General features: G+C 54.0%; 2 protein-coding genes and 1 long non-coding RNA gene across 8 annotated transcripts in view; 2 read left to right on the forward strand and 1 right to left on the reverse strand.

Annotated features, from left to right (window-relative positions):
* Positions 1-2,224, forward strand: part of PLEKHG6 (pleckstrin homology and RhoGEF domain containing G6) — a 17,955-nt gene extending 15,731 nt beyond the window's left edge. For 2 of the 5 annotated variants that reach the window (XM_070371773.1, XM_070371774.1), the window contains 2 exons: positions 108-803; positions 1,242-1,381. In XM_070371773.1, coding sequence (XP_070227874.1) covers positions 108-803; positions 1,242-1,251 — 706 coding nt within the window. In that variant the 3' untranslated portion in view covers positions 1,252-1,381. Of the gene's footprint in view, positions 1-107; positions 804-1,241 lie in introns of those variants that run through there. The other 3 variants (XM_070371775.1, XM_070371776.1, XM_070371777.1) reach the window with 2 other exon arrangements.
* TNFRSF1A (TNF receptor superfamily member 1A) lies at positions 1,627-14,438 on the reverse strand. Its single transcript, XM_070371783.1, has 10 exons — positions 14,134-14,438; positions 7,050-7,203; positions 6,697-6,825; positions 6,323-6,472; positions 6,093-6,171; positions 3,851-3,921; positions 3,621-3,734; positions 3,320-3,348; positions 2,776-3,118; positions 1,627-2,636 (listed from the first exon to the last, which is right to left on the reverse strand). Exons 1-10 carry the CDS (start codon positions 14,170-14,172, stop codon positions 2,329-2,331), a joined length of 1,416 nt encoding a protein of 471 aa, XP_070227884.1. The 5' UTR covers positions 14,173-14,438; the 3' UTR covers positions 1,627-2,328.
* LOC106701419 (uncharacterized) lies at positions 14,278-19,382 on the forward strand. 2 transcript variants are annotated; one of them, XR_011464353.1, is made up of 4 exons: positions 14,278-14,405; positions 14,730-14,794; positions 14,969-15,127; positions 15,861-19,382. It is a non-coding gene; the product is annotated as an uncharacterized lncRNA (long non-coding RNA). The 2 variants fall into 2 exon arrangements; XR_011464354.1 differs by having other exon boundaries at positions 14,994-15,127.
* The last annotated feature ends 36 nt before the right edge of the window (positions 19,383-19,418 follow it).

Below are 19,418 nucleotides of genomic sequence, written 5' to 3' on the forward strand. Positions count from 1 at the left end.
TAAGTTTGAAGGAGGGGCCATTTCTGGATGGAGAGATCAAGGGAGATTCCCTGGACTTGAACTTGACCCCTCAGCATCTGACTCTGACCATTTGCTATTAACTGTAGGACTTGCGAGTCCTCGACTGTCATCCCCCACCTGGTGGTGACAGAAGACACAGATGATGATGCCCCCTCGGTACCAGATGACACCTCGGACTCTGGCTACGGCACTCTCATCCCAGGCTCTCCCAAAGAGTCCCACTCCTCGCTGAGCCGTCTACGTTTGAGGGCCCTTCGGCGGGACCCTCGCCTCACCTTCTCCACCCTAGAACTCCGAGATGTCCCTCTGCGTCCCCAGCCTTCTGACCCCCAGGCTCCCCAACGCCGAAGCGCCCCTGTACTGCCAGAGGAAGGTGTCCGGAAAGCAGGCAGTCTTCCCAGGGTAGATCCATCAACTTGGTCTGAGGAAGAAGACCGGACCTCAATGGGCGAGAATGTGGTGGTGGAAACATTGCAGAGGGCTCAGCTCCGGGGGCAACTGTGCCCCTCCCCAACCCACGCTGACTCTTCTGAGGAAAGCCCCTGGGAGTCCTCAGGGGATGAAGAAGAGGGGTATCTCTTCCAGGGACCTGACTACACCCCCTCCCCTCACCCACTCCGGCCCGAGGACATGCTCCGAGAGATCCGTGAGGAACTGGCCAGTCAAAGGATTGAGGGCGTCCCCGAGCCTGGAGACAGCAGGCCTCGCAAGCTGACTCGGGTCCAACTGCAGAGGATGCGAGGGTCTCATGTAGTACACCTGGACACACCCCTGTCCACATCGTAAGTGCAGAACGGAAGCCAGCTTGGGACAGAGTGGAGGGAAAGGCCAGTGTGGAACCATCGGGGATGCAAGAGGTGGTGGTCGGGTGGTGGGGGGTTGTGAGATGGGTCAACATAGGAGAGCTTCCCAGGTGGATCAGCAGTAAAGAATCCACCTGCCAATGCAGGAGACAAGAATTTGATCCCTGGGTTGGGAAGGTCCCTTGCAGAAGGAAATGGCATCCCACTCCAGTATTCTTGCCTGGAAAATCCCATGGATAGAGGAGCCTGGTGGGCTACAGTCCATGAGGTCACAAAGAGTCAGACATGACTTAGCCACTGCGCAAAGGCAAAAAGTAAAGGAGGGCAGGAATGGGGATAGTGGTGTCGTGGCAGGGAGAGGCCTTTAGCTTCACTCTTCACCCACGTCTACCTGATACCTGCTTCTTTCCCTTTCAGAGAGGTGTGAGGAACACGAAAGACCCTTAGCATTTCTCCAGGAGGAAATCTCTTCTGATGAATGCTGGTCACCACCTCCACCCTGGGACTCTACCTCAAGGACATTTCCCCAGGCATCCTGCCCCTCCTGCTCAGAGGACATTGGGGATCAAGAACTGTACATTTATGTATCACAGATACCCCGAAACCCCACATAAAGTTGTATGTGAAAACCACCGTCCAAGCAGCACTAGATGAGGGCGGAGCAAAGAGAACCTGGGGTGGGGGTCAGGGTGGTTGTACCAGACTGAGCACAGGTTGACTCCATCTGTGCCCCACCAGGATCAGGGCTCTGGCCTCCTCCTCCCCAGCCTCCCACAACAGCATCATCACTCAGAAAAACCAGTCCCTCCAGGGCAGAGCTTTAATTGGAAGATTTTAGTGTATTTACAGAAGTCCCTGCGATTCACAGGGTCGCAAAGAGTCGGACACGACTGAGCGACTGAACTGAACTGAACAGCTCCCTTGGGAGGCCCCATTGTTCTGTGCTCCCCCGCTGCCTGGGGACAGTTCAGCTGGTCCAGGCAGGGCAACAAAGTTTCTATTAGTGTACAGAGTGGATGAGTGGATGTGCAGAGTGGATACAAAGATGGCTTATCTACTGCGAAACCGGCTCAGGGACCGACGTAGGTTCCCCAAGTCGCCTTGCTGAGTTCTCCAAGCCCAAAAAACAGGCAATAAGGCAGGGCGCCCCTCATCTTCGCAACCACTGCCTTGGGCTCCGGGCACACTCGGCCTCTCTCACGAGTACACACACTCCACATCACACAGACGCACATACAGAGACACAAACACACGCACTGCACGCAGACACACACTACACACAGACACACACTCAGGCAGCTGAGAAAAGCTATGTACACTGAGTGAGTAGCACCAGGTCAGTGGCTGCCAGATCGTGCCTGCTCCTCCAAGACTTCCTCTCCAGAAAAAAAAAAACAAAACAGGAGGTCCACAGGGCATCTCGCAGATCCTTCCGGGCTGCCTGGCACAGGAAGGAAGCAGCCGTCTGCAGGGCGGGGAGGCCCGCAGTCGGAGGGGCGGGGCTTCACCGGAGAAGGCGGGGCTCGGACGCGAGGCGGGCGGTGCCACCCAGCGCCTCCTCTATGTTTTCCAGGCAACCCAGCAGGTCCATGTCCCTGAGCACGCGGCCCAGCAGCTCCAGCGTGGCCTCGCGGCGCGGCGTGCGCCGCCGCCAGGCCGCCAGCATGCTGTACTGCGCCTCGCGCAGGTGGCGCCCGTTCTCCAGCTCCAGCCGCTCGATCTCGTGCTCGCTCAGTCCCAGCCGCCGCACCAACTCCTTCCAGCGCGACGGGGGCACGCCGTCCACCACCGCGTACAGGGTCGCGGGGTCGGCTGCGGGGAGGCAGCGCGGTGAGCCTGGAGCGGCGGCCCTCCGGCCTGGCCCCGCACCGCGCTCGCAACTCAGGGCGCCCCGCCCACCCGCCTCCCCGGAGGGGCCGGTGTTCCCAGAGAGGATGAATGAGGAACTCACCATCCGCGAGCTGATCGGGGGCGCTGGGGGCGCTGGCTTCCCACTTCTGAACTGGGGTGCAGAGGTGGGTGGAGGCCGGAGGCCCCGGGGTACAGAGGTGGGTGGAGGCCGGAGGCCCCGGGGTACAGAGGTGGGTGGAGGCCGGAGGCCCCGGGAGGATGGGGCCAGCCTTTAGATGGGGCGGGGCCGTCTCGCTGGAGGGAGATGCGACGGCTCCGAAGTTGGACCGGTCACAGGAGATGTAAGGGGGAATGGAGACAGGACTGGAACTTGGGGTGGAGTTGAAGCAGATGGTGGTGGTGGGGTTGAAGCCTGGGGCCGGGACCAGGAGTTCTGGCTCCCCCTGAGGAAGGGACGGCACAGCATTAGCGCAAGAGGATAAACAGCCCCATAGCCCCAGTTCTTCTGGATTATGGATGGGAGCCGGGCTAGAGGGAATCAGGGGAGACCTAGGGTGAAAGGTTGATTCTGGGTGCTTTGGGTGTTACCAGGTAGTAGTGGACAATTAGGGAAGCCTGGGGGTCATTCCCCGGTATCAACTTACCTCTTTTACCAGAGTCGACTGCCCGCAAACTGAGAAAAAAAGAAACAGAGCGTCACAAATTTCACTTCCTCTCTCAGCCCTAGTGCCCATCGCAGGACTGGTGGTGGGCCCTTGTGGTGACACGCTTCAGGGCCTATGTGACCCCAGGGACAAAAGAATCACTGATGCAGTACGAGCTCTCACCAGCCATCCCGTATCAGCTCGGGCCTGGCAGGGAACTAAGAGGATACCCTTAATCTCCCTCCGTGCCTGTGCACCCCACCCTCCCTTATCCCCTTGTCCTCCCAAAGTCCCCACTCACTGATGGAGTAGAGCTTGGGCTTCCACCGCTGGTAGCGACATGCTAAGACGACAGAGGCGAAGGATGCCAGGCAAAGCCCGAAGACAATCACCAGGGGTAATAGTACTGTAGTGCCTGGAGACAGAGCAGAAGGTGGTCAGAGGCGAGGGCAGGACTGGATGGATGGGGGGGGGGGCAAGACCAGGAAAGGGCCCCTGGGCTTGGTTGGGCATTAGGATAGTTCTCCTCACCTGGGTCCTGAGAGTCTTTACCAGTTGAAGGTCGGGTTGGACATAACTTCTCGCACTCCTTGTTCTTACAACTAAAAGAAGAGATAGTGCTGGTGAGTAGGGGCCCCCCATGAAGAGGAATATAGGAGGGAAAAAATAGAAAGACCCATACAGATTGTTGGAAATTCTGCCCTTTACAAATATTTAGCTATCTTGCGATAGAATGGAAATTAATCCTATCTTGGCAACAGATGCAGTGGAAGGAAAAAAAAATTAGCTGATCCCAGAATCATTTCATTTTAGAGTTGGATTTGATCTTGAAGAGGCTGTGTAGAGAAAGAGTTAAAAGTGTGTGCGTGCTCATCACATCTGACTCTTTGTGACCTCGTGGACTGTAGCCCCCCAGGCTCCTCTGTCCATGGGATTTCCCAGGCAAGAATACTAGAGTGGGTTGCCATTTCCTTCTCCAGGGGATCTTCCTGACCCAGGATTGAATGAGTGTCTCCTGTGTCTTCTGCATTGGCAGGTGAATTCTTTACCACCGAGCCACCTGTCAGAGTCAGAGTCACCAGACTGGTTGTGTGACTACAGGCACATCACTTCACCTGTAAGCCTCGGTTTTCTCATCAGTAAAACAGGGATCCTACTTGGACTAAGGATTAAGTAAAATAATTATGCCTGACATATAGTAAACGCTTATACATGCTGACTGTCATTGAACTGTTTTTGTTGTTGTTGTTTGTTTTTAAATATTTGGCTGCAATGAGTCTTAATTGTGGCATGTGGGATCTAGTTCCATGATCAAGGAACCCAGATTCCCTGCATTGGGAGAGAAGAATCTTAGCCACTGGACCACCAGGGAAGTCCTTTGAATTATTTTATCATTGTTTTACTGATGAGAATCCAGTGGCAGAGAGATTCAAGAACTTTTTCTCTAGATGACACTGCTGATGACAGCACCTGACTTTGAGAGGGGGTCTAGCACACGTGTGAACCATTAAAAAACACATCTTGCTGGGGGAAGCCAGAGAACACTAGAACAATTTCCCATGTTGGGAGCTGGCATCAGGCAGCACGGAAGGATGAGAACTACATCAAGGGTTTTGGAAGGAACTTGAGGAGGTGAGTTCTCCGCAGGAATCTGCAAACAAGGAGAGCTGATTTTGCCCACTTCACAAGCTCACACAGAGAACCACATGGAAAGGGTGTAAAAGTGATTTTAAGAAAAAGAGACTAGTGGGAAAAAGAAACTAATTTCTCATCAGACTCTTTGTAGTTATGTTTTGTGGTTCTTAACAACTTTGCCAACCTGATGTCATTATCTTTACTTTAAAGGTAAAGAAGAACTAAGGCTCAGAGATGTTAAGTCACTGGCTCAAGCTCACACAGCCAATACAGTGGCTAGCCTGAGGTTTAAACCCAGGGCAATTCAACTTTAGAGCCCTCGGAGTTTCCTCTTTGGAAGCAAGTGTGCAAAGCAAGAAGGAGTGAGGAGGTGTGGTCAAAAGGACTGGGAAAGAAAGACCATGCTGTATCAAACCTAAGATCAACAATCAAAGGCATCATTTACAATTTATACACAGCTGTCACCTGTGCCATCAACTGTTGTAAGATGCAGTCTGATTTCAAAGATGTAAGCGTGTATTCCTAGAATCAATAGCAGAGTCTGTTTCCCAAGAATCTGAATGTCTTCAGAAAAAGATCTGAATGTCTAAAAGGAACTGCAAGTCCTTGAGGGTATGAGCCTCTATTCCTCAAAGACTTCATAAGATTTCTGAACATGTTGGGGGCAGGGAAGACTGGCTGGTATCTCGACATGAAGTGTCTCCCATACCAAACAGCCAGTAGCGGGCTTCCCTTGTGGTCCAGTGGTTAAGAATCTGCCTGCCAATGCAGGAGACATGGATTTGATCCCTGGGTCGGGAAGATCCCACATGCCTCAAGGCAGCTATGGCTGTGCGCCACAACGACTGAGCCCCGGCTCTCAGAGCCGCAACTCTAGCCCACGTGCCACAACTACAGAAGCTCGAGTGCCCTAGAGCCTGTGCTCTGCGACAAGAGAAGCCACCACAATGAGAAGGCCGTGCACCAAAACTAGAGGGTAGCCCCTGCTTTCCTCAATGAGAGAAAGCCCTCTCGCAGCCAATAAATAAATAAAAATTTACAAAAACAAAAAAGCATCCCGTGGGAGCAAAAGCACCCCCTAGAACCTCTCCATCCTCCCACCCCAATCCAGTGCCCAGCAGCTGGCAGAAGGACTCACTCATGACAGGAGATGCACTTGGCGCCTTTAAGAAAGAAGCCCATATGGCAGTGGCAGATGGTGTCCTGTCTCTCCTGGCCTGTGGGGAGACAAGCAGCACAGCTGAGAGAGGACGCCCCTCACCCTGAGTGCAAGAGGGAGGGCTAGGAGGGGCAGGGTACAGCAAGGTGAGGACCCTCCTCTGGAGACGGAGATGGGGCGAGGAGCCGGGTTGGGAGAGCCATGCTTACAGGGGATATTCACTGTGCCATTGGGACAGAGGCTGCAGTTCAGACACCGGAAGCCAGTTTCACCCCAGTATTCCCGGTACTGGTTCTTCCTGCAGCCGCACACAGTGTCCCGGTCCACTACACAAGGCGAAATCTCCACCTGGAACATTTCTGGTGAGGGGAGGAGATGGGGTATGAGCCCCCATGGTCCTCATCTGGTGTGTCTCTCTGTGTAACGTGCACTCACAGCCATGCACTCAGTCACTTGTGCATGAACATCCCTACTGACCCCCAGCAGCACACACCCGTCCCCTCCCCTAGAAACAGACTGCACACCCCTCCGAACACCCACCTGACCCAGTCTGTTCAGAGCCCTGCGCCCTCCTGAGACTCACCGTCCCGGCACCTGGAGCAGCTCAGGCATCGTCTGAGATGGTTCTCCAAGGCAGTGTAGGTGCCAGGGGCACACACCCTGCAGTCCGTGTCTCGCCCTGGACCCGGACAGTCATTGTACAGATAGGTACCTGTGATTCAGGGGCTGGAATTAGGCTGCAGCCAGGAGCTCAGGGGAGGAGCTCCAGGCCTGGGAAGATAGCCTGGGCACCTCCCAAAGTCCCTAGGAGAGGAAAGGAGGGAGAAAGCCCCAGACCAGGAGAGGCAACCAAGCCAGGTTCTAGAACATCTGGAAAATGCAAAGGAAGAAGCAGGGCCTCCTGACTGAGGAGTTCCACGGGGATCTTTCTCCTACCTTTGTGGCACTTGGTGCAGCAAATGGTGCTATTTTGCGGGTGGTTATATTTTCCTTGGGGACAGGGACTCTCTCTCTTCTCCAGGTCCCCGGGGTGAGGGACCAGCCCCTGAACCCCTGCGGGGTACACATCTGCCAACAGAGCTGGAAGCACCTGGGGAGGAGTCAGATGGAGGAGGACCCTCAGGAAAGGAAGGATGGGGATCACAGAGGTAGCAAGTCTAAAGCCTTCTCGAACCTTCTCCCTGGGACGCCCCCACCTACACTCCGCCTGGGCTACCGGCACTGTGCTGTCGCCATTGTTCTCTCGTTCTCCCATCCTCTTCCCTCCAACCCAAGGCTGCAAGATCCCAGGTGCGGCTTGTACTTTATCCTTGTTTCCCCAAACCAGCTCTCAGGACTGGACCAGGGCAGGTGTTCAGTTGAGGGGTTGAGAACAGGCCTTTCCTTCCAATGAGCAGCCCTAAAGGTTAAGGTGGCATTTCTCCATCTGGGTGCTGTGCTCACGGTGTATTCACTTCGTGAACATTCACAGAGGCGAACCTATAGGGTTGTGCCCTTTCCTGTATTACATTGTAATATCCGACTCTTGGCGACCCCATGGACTGTAGCCCACCAGGCTCCTCTGTCCATGGGATTCTCCAGGCAAGAATACTGGAGTGGGTTGCCATTTCCTCCTCCAGGGGATCTTCCCAACCCAGGGATCGAACCCAAGTCTTCTATGTCTACTGCACTGGCAGGCGGATTCTTTACTGCTGAGCCACCAGGGAAGCCCTGTTAAACTTTGAGAGCAACAGGCTAATCAGAGCCCAGAGACCCCAGCCAGGACAGGAGGGCTTGGCAGCCCAGAGCAGGTAGGCTATAGGCAGGTCACCACCCAGCTCCCCGCTGGGTGTCGCTGCAGCAGTTAGAAGCCCCAGCCCCAGCCCCAGCGCCAGCCAAAGGAAGCTATACTCAGAAACCCAGCAGCAATCCTGTAGGGCGCCTCCCCTACCCAGGGCCAGCACCCTTCCCTAGCCACCCCAGCCCCGTGCCACAGCCCCTGACAACAGGCCTGGGGCTTCCAGGGCAACAGGAAGAGTTTGGGGATGTTTATGGGAAGGGCTTCCCAATCCTGTATGTGCAGTTCCTTTCCCGAAGAAGGCCTCATAGCATCTAAGGTCACGGGACCTTGGAACTACACTCCAGGCGGCTGGAAGCAGAGCCAACTTGCAGAGACAGCATCAGGAAAAAGAATGGGGGCGGGGGTCCAGGTCTGGGCCAGGGTTTGAGGGGGTGGGGGTGCAGCTTTCCAGGGACTGTGGGTTGATGAGGAAATCAGCTTCCCAAGAAGGAGGGAAAGAGGCTTTCTCAGGCCACATGCCTCGTGCTGCAATCCCCAGCAATTTGGGGGTTAACTCAGATCCGGGAAAGGGAAATCTTTTCCCAGCAGCTCCGCCCAGTGACTCAGGCCAGAGGGAGGGAGGGAATCCAGGGGAGGGAGAGGGGACCCGTCGCTTCCCCCGGCTCCTCAAGGGTCATGAGTCAGCTGAAAGGCTGATGGGACCAGGACCCCGCACGCAATCTGGACCCCATCTGATTCCCTCCTCCTGGGGGCCAGGCTCTATCCCCACGCAGCGCCCCCCTTCCTCCCCTCCTCCTTCAAACAGCCAGGCCATGGGTCTCAGTCCCTCTTGGCCCACTTTTTCGGGAAATGGCTCCCTATCCCATTCCATCCCAAAGGGAAGTCTCCGGTGACCTCGGGCTTCCCCCTCTCAGGTCACTACCCGCCCCTCCCCCTCCCGGAGGGCCACTCAGCTCCTTCCCACCCCTCAGCATCCTTCCTTTAGACTCAGCCTCACCCAGACCCCTCCTCCTCCCAGCTCTGCCTGTCCCCCGACAACGAGGGCCCCCTGACCTGCCCTAGCTCCAGAAGGGAGCGCCCTATGTCCAGAAGGGAGCGAACCAAGGCTGCCCTCCCAGCTGAGTTCACTGCCTTCCCACAGCTCAGCTGGTTCTGGCCAACTGGGTTGGGCTTGGGGACCTCCCTGGGGTCCTTGAACAATCCTTAGGAAACAAGGCCAGTTCTGAGGCTCTTCAGCTCCTCCCGCAAGCCCACAGACTGCACAAGAAAAACTCCAGAGCCCTGAACGCCCAGTTCCATGAGGGAGGGAGCAAGTAAGCAGGGATGGAAGACAACCAGCATCATGTCCCCAGGGGGGCCCCCCTAGTCCCCACCTGCACCCCCAGCCAGCCCACTTGGAACCTAGGAGCCAGGGCCTCAGGTCCCCCCACTAGTGGGCACCATCCCTCGGCACCGAGCACATCTTTAGCCACTGCATCTTGCAGTGTGTGTTGTGCTAAGTTGCTTCAGTCTTGTCTGACTCTTTGAGACCCTATGAACAGTAGCCTGCCAGGCTCCTCTGTCCATGGGACTCTCCAGCAAGAACACTGGAGTGGGTTGCCATGCCCTCCTGCAGAGGATCGTCCGGGCTCAGGGATTGAACCCGTATTTCTTATGTCTCCTACATTGGAAGGCTTGCAGTAAAACAGTAGAAACAGAGGGTGAGCTTTGAGCGCCCAGACCCCAGTCAACCTGAGTGTCTGTGGCCTGGAGCAGGGCAAAGGCAGGAAGCTGGGGTGCCTGTGGAGAGACAGTTGAGGAGGTGGCCCAGCACCCCTCCAACTCCCCCACAACTTCCGCCTGGGGAGGCTTTTAAGTGCGACTTCCTGCGCTGGGCCTGCAGCGTGGGGGTGGAAGAGCTGACAGCAGAGCGAGACCCTGTGGTCTCGCTCTGACCAGCCGCCTCACTCTCCATCCCCCCTTCACTTGTTCATTAAAGTCTGTTTTGTTCATTTGATGTCAAAATCTTTGGGGAGCTTAAGACAGCTTCTCCTCCAAGGCTCTGCTGAGGCCCGGCCTCCCTCCCCTGAAGCCCCCCATCAGCGAGGCTTCCCCCCTTCCAGCATATCCCATGCAAACCCCACCCTGTGAACTTTAAAACCATGAATTTATTATATCTATTTTGGGCTCTTACCATAACATAACAGCTTTGGGTGACTAGATAATAATCTCCCCAAGTAGACCATAAACTATGCGATGAGAGATCTGAAAGTGTTTTGGTCAGAGATACTGTCTAATCCCCCGCACACAGAACTATAGGGGCAAAATAAATGTGGTTTGATTGATTGATTTCATGACTATCTCTCTTCCACTCCAGTAAAAGCCAGTGATAACCAAAGTGGGAAGATGGGAGTCAGTGCTGGGCTGTAGGAATATATTTATCTCCAGGGGAAAACTCCTCCCCCCTTCCCACACACTCGCACAGCCACTTGCACGGTCTCACAGGAGACGCTGGCAAGCCTTCCACTCCTTTTGAGCATCCCTGGTGAGTGAAGGCAGCGCTTACAGATAAGAGTCTGAACATTTCTGCCTGAACACGAGGCTGATAAGGGTGTGAGAACCTCTGCTTGAGCCTGTCAGATACGCACTTCACTTGGCGAATTCCCAGACCTTCTACATGCCCCCAAACAAAACCCATCGACCAGACAGATATCACAGCATCAACTTGTCTTGGCCACCCTTCTCTCCTCAGGGTCCCCATCCCTTCCATGCCACAATCCGGGTCCGTAGTCCATCTTGCCAGACCTCCTCCGTCATCTCTCAGCCCTCTCCATGGGATGCCTCACTCCCAGATTGTTGCCACTGTCTTCTCGCCTATTCCCTGCTCCAGTCCAGCCTACACCCTTGCTTATCTGCATTCAAGCTTCAACTTGCACCCACAGGTGTAGGAATCTTTCTCGCCTGACCCTGAACATCATTTCCGTAGGTCACTCCTTCCTTCCCTGAATGAGAACTTGAAGAGGTACCTGCTACTATTCTGGACACATTCCTGGACACAGCGGACCTGAGAGAATCATTTATGAAGAAATGAATGAATGAACGGAATTCCTCTACCAGGGATCACAGTCAAGATTCTCTCTCTGTCCCTTCCCCTACTTCCTTCAATTTTCTCTTTCTCACTTTTTCTTTTTCTTTTTACTATTTATTTTTATTTATTTATTTTGCTGTGCAGGGTCTTAGTTGTGGCATGTGGGATCTAGTTCCCCAACCAGGGATCAAACCCAGGGCCCCAGCATTGACAGCTCAAGAGTCTTAGCCTCTGGAACACCAGGGGAGCCCCTCTCACTTTTTTTGTACCTCAACAGAGTCTTACCCCTAACAGTCAAGACACTGAGCTTCTTGCCACCACCAGCCTCCAACACACAACCCCATTGTTCTGTTCCTCCAGGCCGTGTGTGCTAAGTCGCTTCAGTCGTGTCTGACTCTTTGCGACCCCATGAACTGTGGCCCACCAGGCTCCTCTGTCCATGGGATTTTCCAGGCAAGAATACTGGAGCGGGTTGCCATTTCCTCTTCCTCCAGGAGATCTTCCCAACCCAGGGAGCGAGCCTGTGTCTCTTGTGTCTCTTGCACTGGCAGGCAGGTTCTTTACCACTAGCGTCACCAAGGAAGCCCAAAGTCTCCCTCGGACCAGTGTCCCTTTTTTCAGCCTCCTGCTTGTCTGTGACTTCAAATCTCAGCTCCAAAACCCAATTTCCAGGAGGCGTTCCCTCCCTCATTCCATCCTTTATTCATTCAACAAACCGGGGAGGAGCACCTTTGAGGTGCAGATCCCAGAGGAATGCCAGGGAAGATGAGATGAAGACACAAAAGACTTCTTAGTTAGGTCAGAGATGGGTGACTGGGGAGGGAGCTGGGCACTGATCCGCAGACAGGACAGCACTCACCCCGCTCCTGGTTCTGCCTCCCATTGGTGTTCCAGGGCACCACATCACACTTTTGTGGGCGTTTTCCCCGAGATCGTTAAAATAATTTGTTTTTCTGTAAGCTGTCGTGGCTACAAGATTGTAAGCTCTTTGGGTGCAGTAAGATCTCGTGTGCTCCTTCACAGTGTCTCCTGCATTCTTCCCACCTCCACCACCCTCTCTCCCCTCACACACACAGTATTCCTTGCACTGCTCATTGACTGGCCCAGGGAAGCCTTACCCAGCACCGCACGCCTCCTTTGTCCCCTTCAGTTCCAGGCTAAGCTTGTTCCCTTAGCTGTCACACCCCAACCTGGGCTGGATCAGCCGCAACCCCAGGCACCTGACACCTTTCTTTATCTTTCCAGGCCCCCTGTATCTCTATTTTCCAAATGCAGAAGCCACTGAGCAATAACCACCACTACTGGCTTCCCTGGTGACTCAGACAGTAAAGAATCTGCATGCAATGCAGGAGACCCGGGTTCCATCCCTGGATCCCAAAGATCCCCTGGATCCCAAAGATCCCCTGGAGAAGGCAGTGGCTACCCACTCCAGAATTCCTGCCTGGGAAATTCCATGGACAGAGAAGCCTGGCGGGCTACAGTCCATGGGGTCACAAAGAGCTGGACATGACTAAGCAACACACACACACACACACACTATTACTACTAACAATAGAAAAGCTCTCATTAATATTGAGTGCTTTCCGTTTGCCATACTCTGTTCCTCCACTAGATCAGAAATCCCGTGAAGGCAAAGACTATGTTCACTACCAGCACCTAAAACAGTATCCAGCACCAAGCAGGCATAAAGGAATGAAATACCTGATCTATATCCATCTATGTCATCTTTGAAACGACACTATGCGGCAGAAACTAAGACAAACTGTAAAGCAATTATACCCCAATAATAAAATAAAATTAAATACAAAACAAACCAAAACAACGACATTATGAGGTGGTGACTATTCTGTCTATCTTAGAGATAAAGAAGCAAGACGTGGAGGGTTACGTAACCCATTCAAGTCCAGACAGCTAGTACCTGAGGGAGACAGGACTGGATCGGGTGGTTTGCCCCAGGAGAGAAGAGGAGTCAGGAAGGCTGCAGAGGGAAATGGGGAGCCTGTGAGAACAGCCAGGAAAGAAGGGAAAGGTGGGCTTGGGGGTGTGGAAGAATGGACGAAGGAGATGGGGGGGCGGGGGGGGTGCTTCGTGAGGAACTAGTGTCGGGAAAGGTGGACCAGAGCAGAGAAGAGGGAGGAACCGGAGAGAAAGGTTCAAAAAGGAGGCTCCGAGGAGTCTGACTGGTGGGGAGACTGGACAGAAAAGAAGGAATGATTAGGGCGCACAGCAGGAGATGCTGGCGGGAGGAGGGTGGGGGGAGAAGAGGTTGGGGGAGTCAAAGTGGGGAGGGGCGACTGGGCAGAGGAAGAGTGAACCAGGAGAAAGCGGCCAACGCAGCCCCCCAACTAGGCAGAGGCGAGGGGCTGGGTCTCTGCCCCCAACCACTGCGGGGGGCGGGGAGGGGGGGTGTCAAGGATCCACTGAAAGAAGGCTGAGGCAAGAGAAAGGGACATTTTCCAGTGACGAAAACAAGTGTCTACCAACTTCCCCAAACTGAGCTGTGGAAGAAGAAAGCAAGTGATCCGTTGCTGGGGTCGGGGGAGGGGGCCAGGGGACAGGCCCTGGGGTTCTGCGGCCTTGGAGAGGGGTCAGTCCGACAGCCAGAGGCCACAGACCAAGGGTGAAGGGTGCCCCCCAGGGGGCCGGGAGGCCTGGGCCTGGGGAGGCCACGGGATCTCCAGCCCCTATGTAGTTACCCACTCCCTTCCCAAATGCCCCCAACATAGCATCCCAAGCCCACCGCCCCCAGCCCAGGGCCTCTCCTGGACTCAGTTTCCCCACTTCACGAGCGGCGTCCAGCCCCTGCTTTCCATTCTCAGCCCGGCGCCCAGGTAGCCTAGCCTCTCTGCGGCCCAACACAACGACGTGCCGGGCAGAACCATCCGGACTCTGAGAGGACCCACCTTCTTTTTCCCATTGCTTTCGATTTCCTATCAAACTGCCTCTCCTTACCCTGTGGGCACCTGCCGCCACATTCCCAGCCTGCCCAGGCCTGGGTCCATTTCCCTCCTGGCATTCCAAGCTTGTCCCCAGCTCTGGGCCGCGGGTGAATGGGGCAGTGTGTGAGGGCAGGCCCGCGCAGGCCTGAGGCTCGGCCCGGCCCTCCACCCTTTCCAGCCCCAGGCGCCCCTCGCCCGCCTGCCCACTCCTCCCTGGGCCCCTCCCCGTCTCACCAGTGGCAGCAGCAGGCCAGGCACGGTGGGGAGGCCCATGTCCGGCCAGCTGTGGCCTCTCAATCCCCCATCAGGGCTGGGGCAGTGGCGGCCCGCGACAGTGGCAGCAACACGGTCCTCGCGTATGCCCAGTGGAGCCCGGGCCTCGGGTCGGGGAGTGGAGGGTTGAGACTGGGGCGGGGACACAGCCCAATCCGGAGGACCTCAAACCCGGAAGGCCAGCCCTGCGGCCCAGAGCCGGAGAACTCCGAGAAAACTTGAGCTGAGAGGAGGTGGGAGGGGAAGGGAGAGAGGCAGATGGGGTATTGCAACTTAGGACAGGAAGAGCCTGGGGTGGAGGCGGGAGGAGGCGGGAGGAAGGGGGGGCCAAGGTCCATTAACCCTTTGTAGTCAGACAGAGGCAGGGCTCCGGGATCCAGCGGCCACGTGCCAGGGCCTAACCACGCCCCCCCCAAAGAAAAACACCCAGGTGCGCCCCTCCCGGCCCTCTGCCTCCTCTCCCACAACGCCGGGCCTGTCCCAAGTGAACAGAAGGAGAAAGACAGGGCTTTGGAGTCAGATTCGCTGGGTTCCAGCTCAGAACTCTGCTTTTTTAGCTGGGTGGTCTTCTGTGTTCCGGTCTGCGTAATGAAGAGACCCTCTCTCATGCTATCGCAGTCAGGTAAGTGATGCCAGACTTGATCCCAGTCCTCAGGGCTCTTCCCCTTTTCCCAGGGTTCTCCAATGACATCCTAATGTCTCACTTTCTTGGGAATGTACACCTGCAATTCAAACCTCAGAGTAAAGCTTAACCCTCATTGGGGATCCTGACCTGCCCCACTCCCCACCCCACCAGGTCTCATTCAATCTGTGCTGGGCAGGTCCCCCAACTGCTCTTTCTGGCTGAACTTCCCAGAAGACCTCGGTCACGAAATGAGAGCCACAGTGCCTGGCCCAGCTTCCATGGGGAAGGTGACATCATGAGGCTTAATGGAATTACAGCTCACTCCATCAGGTATTGCTAGAATGTTCCTAGTGCCCTTTTCCCAAGTATTCCGATACATTGATCCAAACTGCCCTCAAAGATAATCTACTACAGCCCCCCTTGTTGTTGTTGTTTTTTTAATGATTTTTAATTGAAGGACAATTGCTTTACAATATTGTGTTGGTTTCTGCCATACATCAATGTGCATCAGCCATAAATATGCATATGTCCCCTCCCTCTTGAACCTCCCTCCCACCTCCCACCCCTTTAGGTTGTTACAGAGCCCTGGTTTGAGTTCCCTGAGTCATACAGCAAATTCCCACTGGCGGTCTATTTTACTTATGGCAGTGTGTATGTGTCCATGCTTTGCGGCCCAGAGACGTGCAGGTCATGTGCCCTTCTGGGCCAGCCCAGCCCGCAGACTCCTGACTTCGGACCAAGGGCCCTGTTATGTTGCAATAGATAATCGCCACTTCTCTATCAGTCCTTTTGAGTCAGTCAGACTCCACCCTCAACTCTTAGGATGTTTTATCCCATGCCCATCTGTGCAGGACGTCTCCCAGATGAATCCCACAGCAGAGTACAACATTCACCCAAATGGTCTCTGGATGCGATGAGCATCCCCAAGACCCAATCCAGGCCCCAAGTTCTCCAGCTGCTGAGACTGCTAGAAATACAGGGAGAACAGACAGGAGTGAGGAGGGCCTAGGGTTTTGTGACTTGGCATCGGAGCTCCTCACCCACTGATGTCTTGATCCACCAGCTAATCCTCAACCCTGGAATCCACCCTCTCTGGCCCTTCCTGGCCTCCCCTCTGTGATCCCAGGTAGGTGTGAATGGAGCCTCGATGCCCCTACTTCCGGCTGACTTCACTCCACCCCATCCTCCAGCTTCTGAGATACTAGAGGATTAAAGCTGGACCCACAGAGGATGAGGATCACCTCTACCATCACCCAGGGAGGCTCCAAGTGCGGCATGAGTGGACCCAAAGCAGAGCTCTTAAAGAAGCCGAGTCATTGAAATACAGTGCAAGAGTCAAATAGCCCATTTCCAGTGTGAAGACACTAAGAGCCACCTCATGTTAAAAATGGGAAGCTTGCTGGTACCCCTCACACCGCATTCGTGGATGATAAATGACGTCAAGTGTTTAGCAAGGGTTTGACATATTCTAAGCATTCAATCAGTGGTTGTTGCGGTTGTTCAGTTGCTAAGTCATGTCTTACTCTGTGACCCCGTGAACTGCAGCATGCCAGGCTTCCTTGTCCTTCACCATCTCCTGGAGTTTGAGCAAACTCATGTCCATTGAGTTGGTGATGCCATCCAACCATCTCACTCTCTGTCACCCCCTTCTCTCCTGCGCTCAGTCTCTCCCAGCATCCAAAGTACTGGAGCTTCAGCTTCAGCATCAGTCCTTCCAACGAATATTCAGGGTTGGTTCCCTTTAGGATCAGTCAGTGGTAGCAATGTGGTTTATTCATTTATTTGGCTATGGCTTTCAGCATGTAGGATCCTAGTTCCCGGACCAGGGGTTGAACCCACACTCTTGCTTTGAAAGCACAGAGTCTTAACCACTGGACAGCTTGGGAATTCCCCAGTGACAATAATGTTAATATTTTGTATTAACACTAACAACTTTAATGTTCTGGTTTTTTTCTTCTTTTAAATTTTTTATTGAAATACGGTTGATTTACAACGTTGTGTTAGTTTCCAGTGTCAGTGTCCTATTTTTAACGTTCCAAGAAATTTTTAATAGTCTGTTCCAACTGCCAATGCCATTGCACATAGGCCGGCACAAAAGGAGAATTTCTTTCATTGTTTAGGATGAATGCCTATTTACGCAGCAAGCTTAAAGCCTTGAGAAACATGGTATTCAACTGTTCAATAAAATTCTGTTTAAAAAAGATGGTGAGAGGTGGGTAGATCTAGGAATATGAACAGCTAATTAGTCTTGTGGAAGAGGTGAGAACACAAGCATAAGCCCTCCCGGGAAGGAGTCATGGTGAGGGAGAGACGGAGAAACAGAGGAGGGGCAGGGGACTTCTCTGGGGCCCAGTGATTAAGAATCTGCCTTCCAATGCATGGGTTTGGTCCCTGGTCAGGGAACTAAGATCCCATAGGCCACGGGACAACTAAGCCCTTGTACTCCAGTTACTGAGCCTCCACAGCTCAACTAGAGAGCCTGTGTGCCGCAACTAAGACCCCACGCAACCAAAACTAAATAAACAAATATTAAAAAAAAAAAAAAGAAGAGGGGGCAAACTAAGATTGGCCATTAGGGCTTGTGGAGCAAAGGATGAAGGGAAAGGAGCTTCAGATAACAGAGTCCCCTCTCTCCATAACATGTCACACACCCCACAGTAGCACAGAGTCATCGAAAGGACACTGGACTCCCAGTCGGGGTGACGTGGATCCCAGCCCCAGCCCAGTCATGCCAACCCTATGTGTCACAGGGAGACCTGGTTCTGTATTAATCATGAACTTGAACAAGTCACTTCACCTGAGAAGCTCCATAAGGAAAGTGAGACAGCGTGAACTCTGTCTCCTCTACCTGTCTGATCAACCTGAGACCTAGAAAGGAGGAAACAGACAGCACCCCTCTCCTGCATGTGCTCATTCTGGATAACTGCTCATATGATGCATATGTGTTGATCACTACCCATTTCAATGAACACTAGAGAGACTTCCCTGCTGGTCCAGTGGTTAAGACTCTGTGCTCCCAATGCAAGAGGCATGGGGTTTGATCCCTGGTTGGAGAACCAAGATCCCATATGTCGCACAGTGCGGCCAAAACATAAAAAATAAACACTCTAGAAAAATGTATGCCCCGTGTTACTGGTACCTGCCCTAGTCCCCTCCCACATTTGCATGTTAAATCACTTCAGTCTTATCAGATTCTTTTCGACCTTGTGGACTGTAGCTCACCGAGCTTCTCTGTCCATGGGATTCTCCAGGCAAGAATACTGGAGCGGGTTGCCATTTCCTCCTCCTGAAGACCTTCCCAACCCAGGGATTAAACCTGAGTCTCCTGTGTCTCCTGCATTGGCAAGTGGGTTCTTTACCACTAGTGCCACCTGGGAAGCCCCCATAATTGGCATCTGTTTACTTTTAAAATCAACTTTATCTTGAATCACGTCAGATGAATACATTAACATCAGTTTTTATTGAATTTGTGATGCTTTGAAGAATGGTCAGGATGTTCACGTGTGTGGGGGGAGGGGATGTTGGTGAAGAAGGAAATAAACTATTTTTAAAGTTAAAAAAAGACCCAAAAGTTAGTGTGCAGGAGTAACACACCGATGGAAGGGAGAATGAAAGACCCTTAGGTGGACCTGCTTTTTTGGCAGGAGAAACTCAGGAGGACCCGGGGCGGCAGGGGAAGGATGGGGAGGAGGGGCTGCCTTCTGTCATCCTTAAAAGCTCCAGCTTAGTCTGACAGGCCCCGCCCACTGAGTCAGGGGAGAGGGAGGCAGGGCGGGCTGGGGCCAAAGAGCACAGGAGCAGGCTGAACCTGAGGGTTCAGAGAAGAAACTGTTGTGACACCAGCACTTTCCCCTCATCACTGTGAGTCTAGGAAAGGGAAGTCCAGAGTCATCGCATCATTTCCTCCTCACCAGCTTTACCTTCCCCCTCCCTCTGCCATCTCCCCCTTTCCCAAGATTCTCGTGGCTCCTCAGGTCAAGCAGATCACAAGGGTTGGTGGGTAGCGGGGTAAGGAGAGCCAGCAAGGCATCAGGATTCGGCCCTAAGGAGGGTGAGGAAGGTGACGCCTGGGTCCCAGGGCTGATGCTGGTGTTGGGGGAGGAGTTGGGGTCTGGAAACCACTCCGACATCTCTCAGCGTCTCCTTTAAAAGCTGGGAAGATGCCCGCTGCTGCTCTGTCTGTGATGATGTGAGAATGAGAATACACAGGCTTCGAGGCTCCTCAGGAAGCTGGGCTGAGCCTCATCCTCTTCCACCGGCACTGGGCAGCTGATGGAGAGGCAGGCGGGTGAGGGTGGTGCAGCTGGGTGGTGAGTGGTACTCAGCAGGAGAGGATTACAGATGGTGGTGACCAAAGTCGGGAAGGAAAGGGGTCTAGGCTGTGGACAGGGACACTTACCCCAAGCATTGCACAGCAGGACTCCTGATGGAGGGCACCTGTCTTCACCTCCCACCTGAACATGGTGATGGGCACAGAGCAGATGCTCAGCAATGCCCGTGGAAGAACTAGCAAGACGGTTTGTCTCTCCCAAGGCCCCTGAAGGATGGTTATTCCCATCGTGCAGCCAGAGGAATGGGAGACTGTCCTGTGCCCCACTCCCCAACCCAGAACTGTGGGACT

Source organism: Bos mutus, chromosome 5 (assembly GCF_027580195.1).
Source record: "Bos mutus isolate GX-2022 chromosome 5, NWIPB_WYAK_1.1, whole genome shotgun sequence".
NCBI classification, from domain to species: domain Eukaryota; kingdom Metazoa; phylum Chordata; class Mammalia; order Artiodactyla; family Bovidae; genus Bos; species Bos mutus.

Excerpts from the sequence above, each read along its gene's own strand:
- TNFRSF1A (XM_070371783.1), bottom strand. The coding sequence starts at position 14,172 with ATGGGCCTCCCCACCGTGCCTGGCCTGCTGCTGCCACTG. Across the intron at positions 7,204-14,133 it reads CTGGCCTGCTGCTGCCACTG|GTGCTTCCAGCTCTGTTGGC; the intron begins GTGAGACGGGGA and ends ACTCCTCCCCAG. Across the intron at positions 3,119-3,319 it reads AGTCGACTCTGGTAAAAGAG|GGGGAGCCAGAACTCCTGGT; the intron begins GTAAGTTGATAC and ends TCCCTTCCTCAG.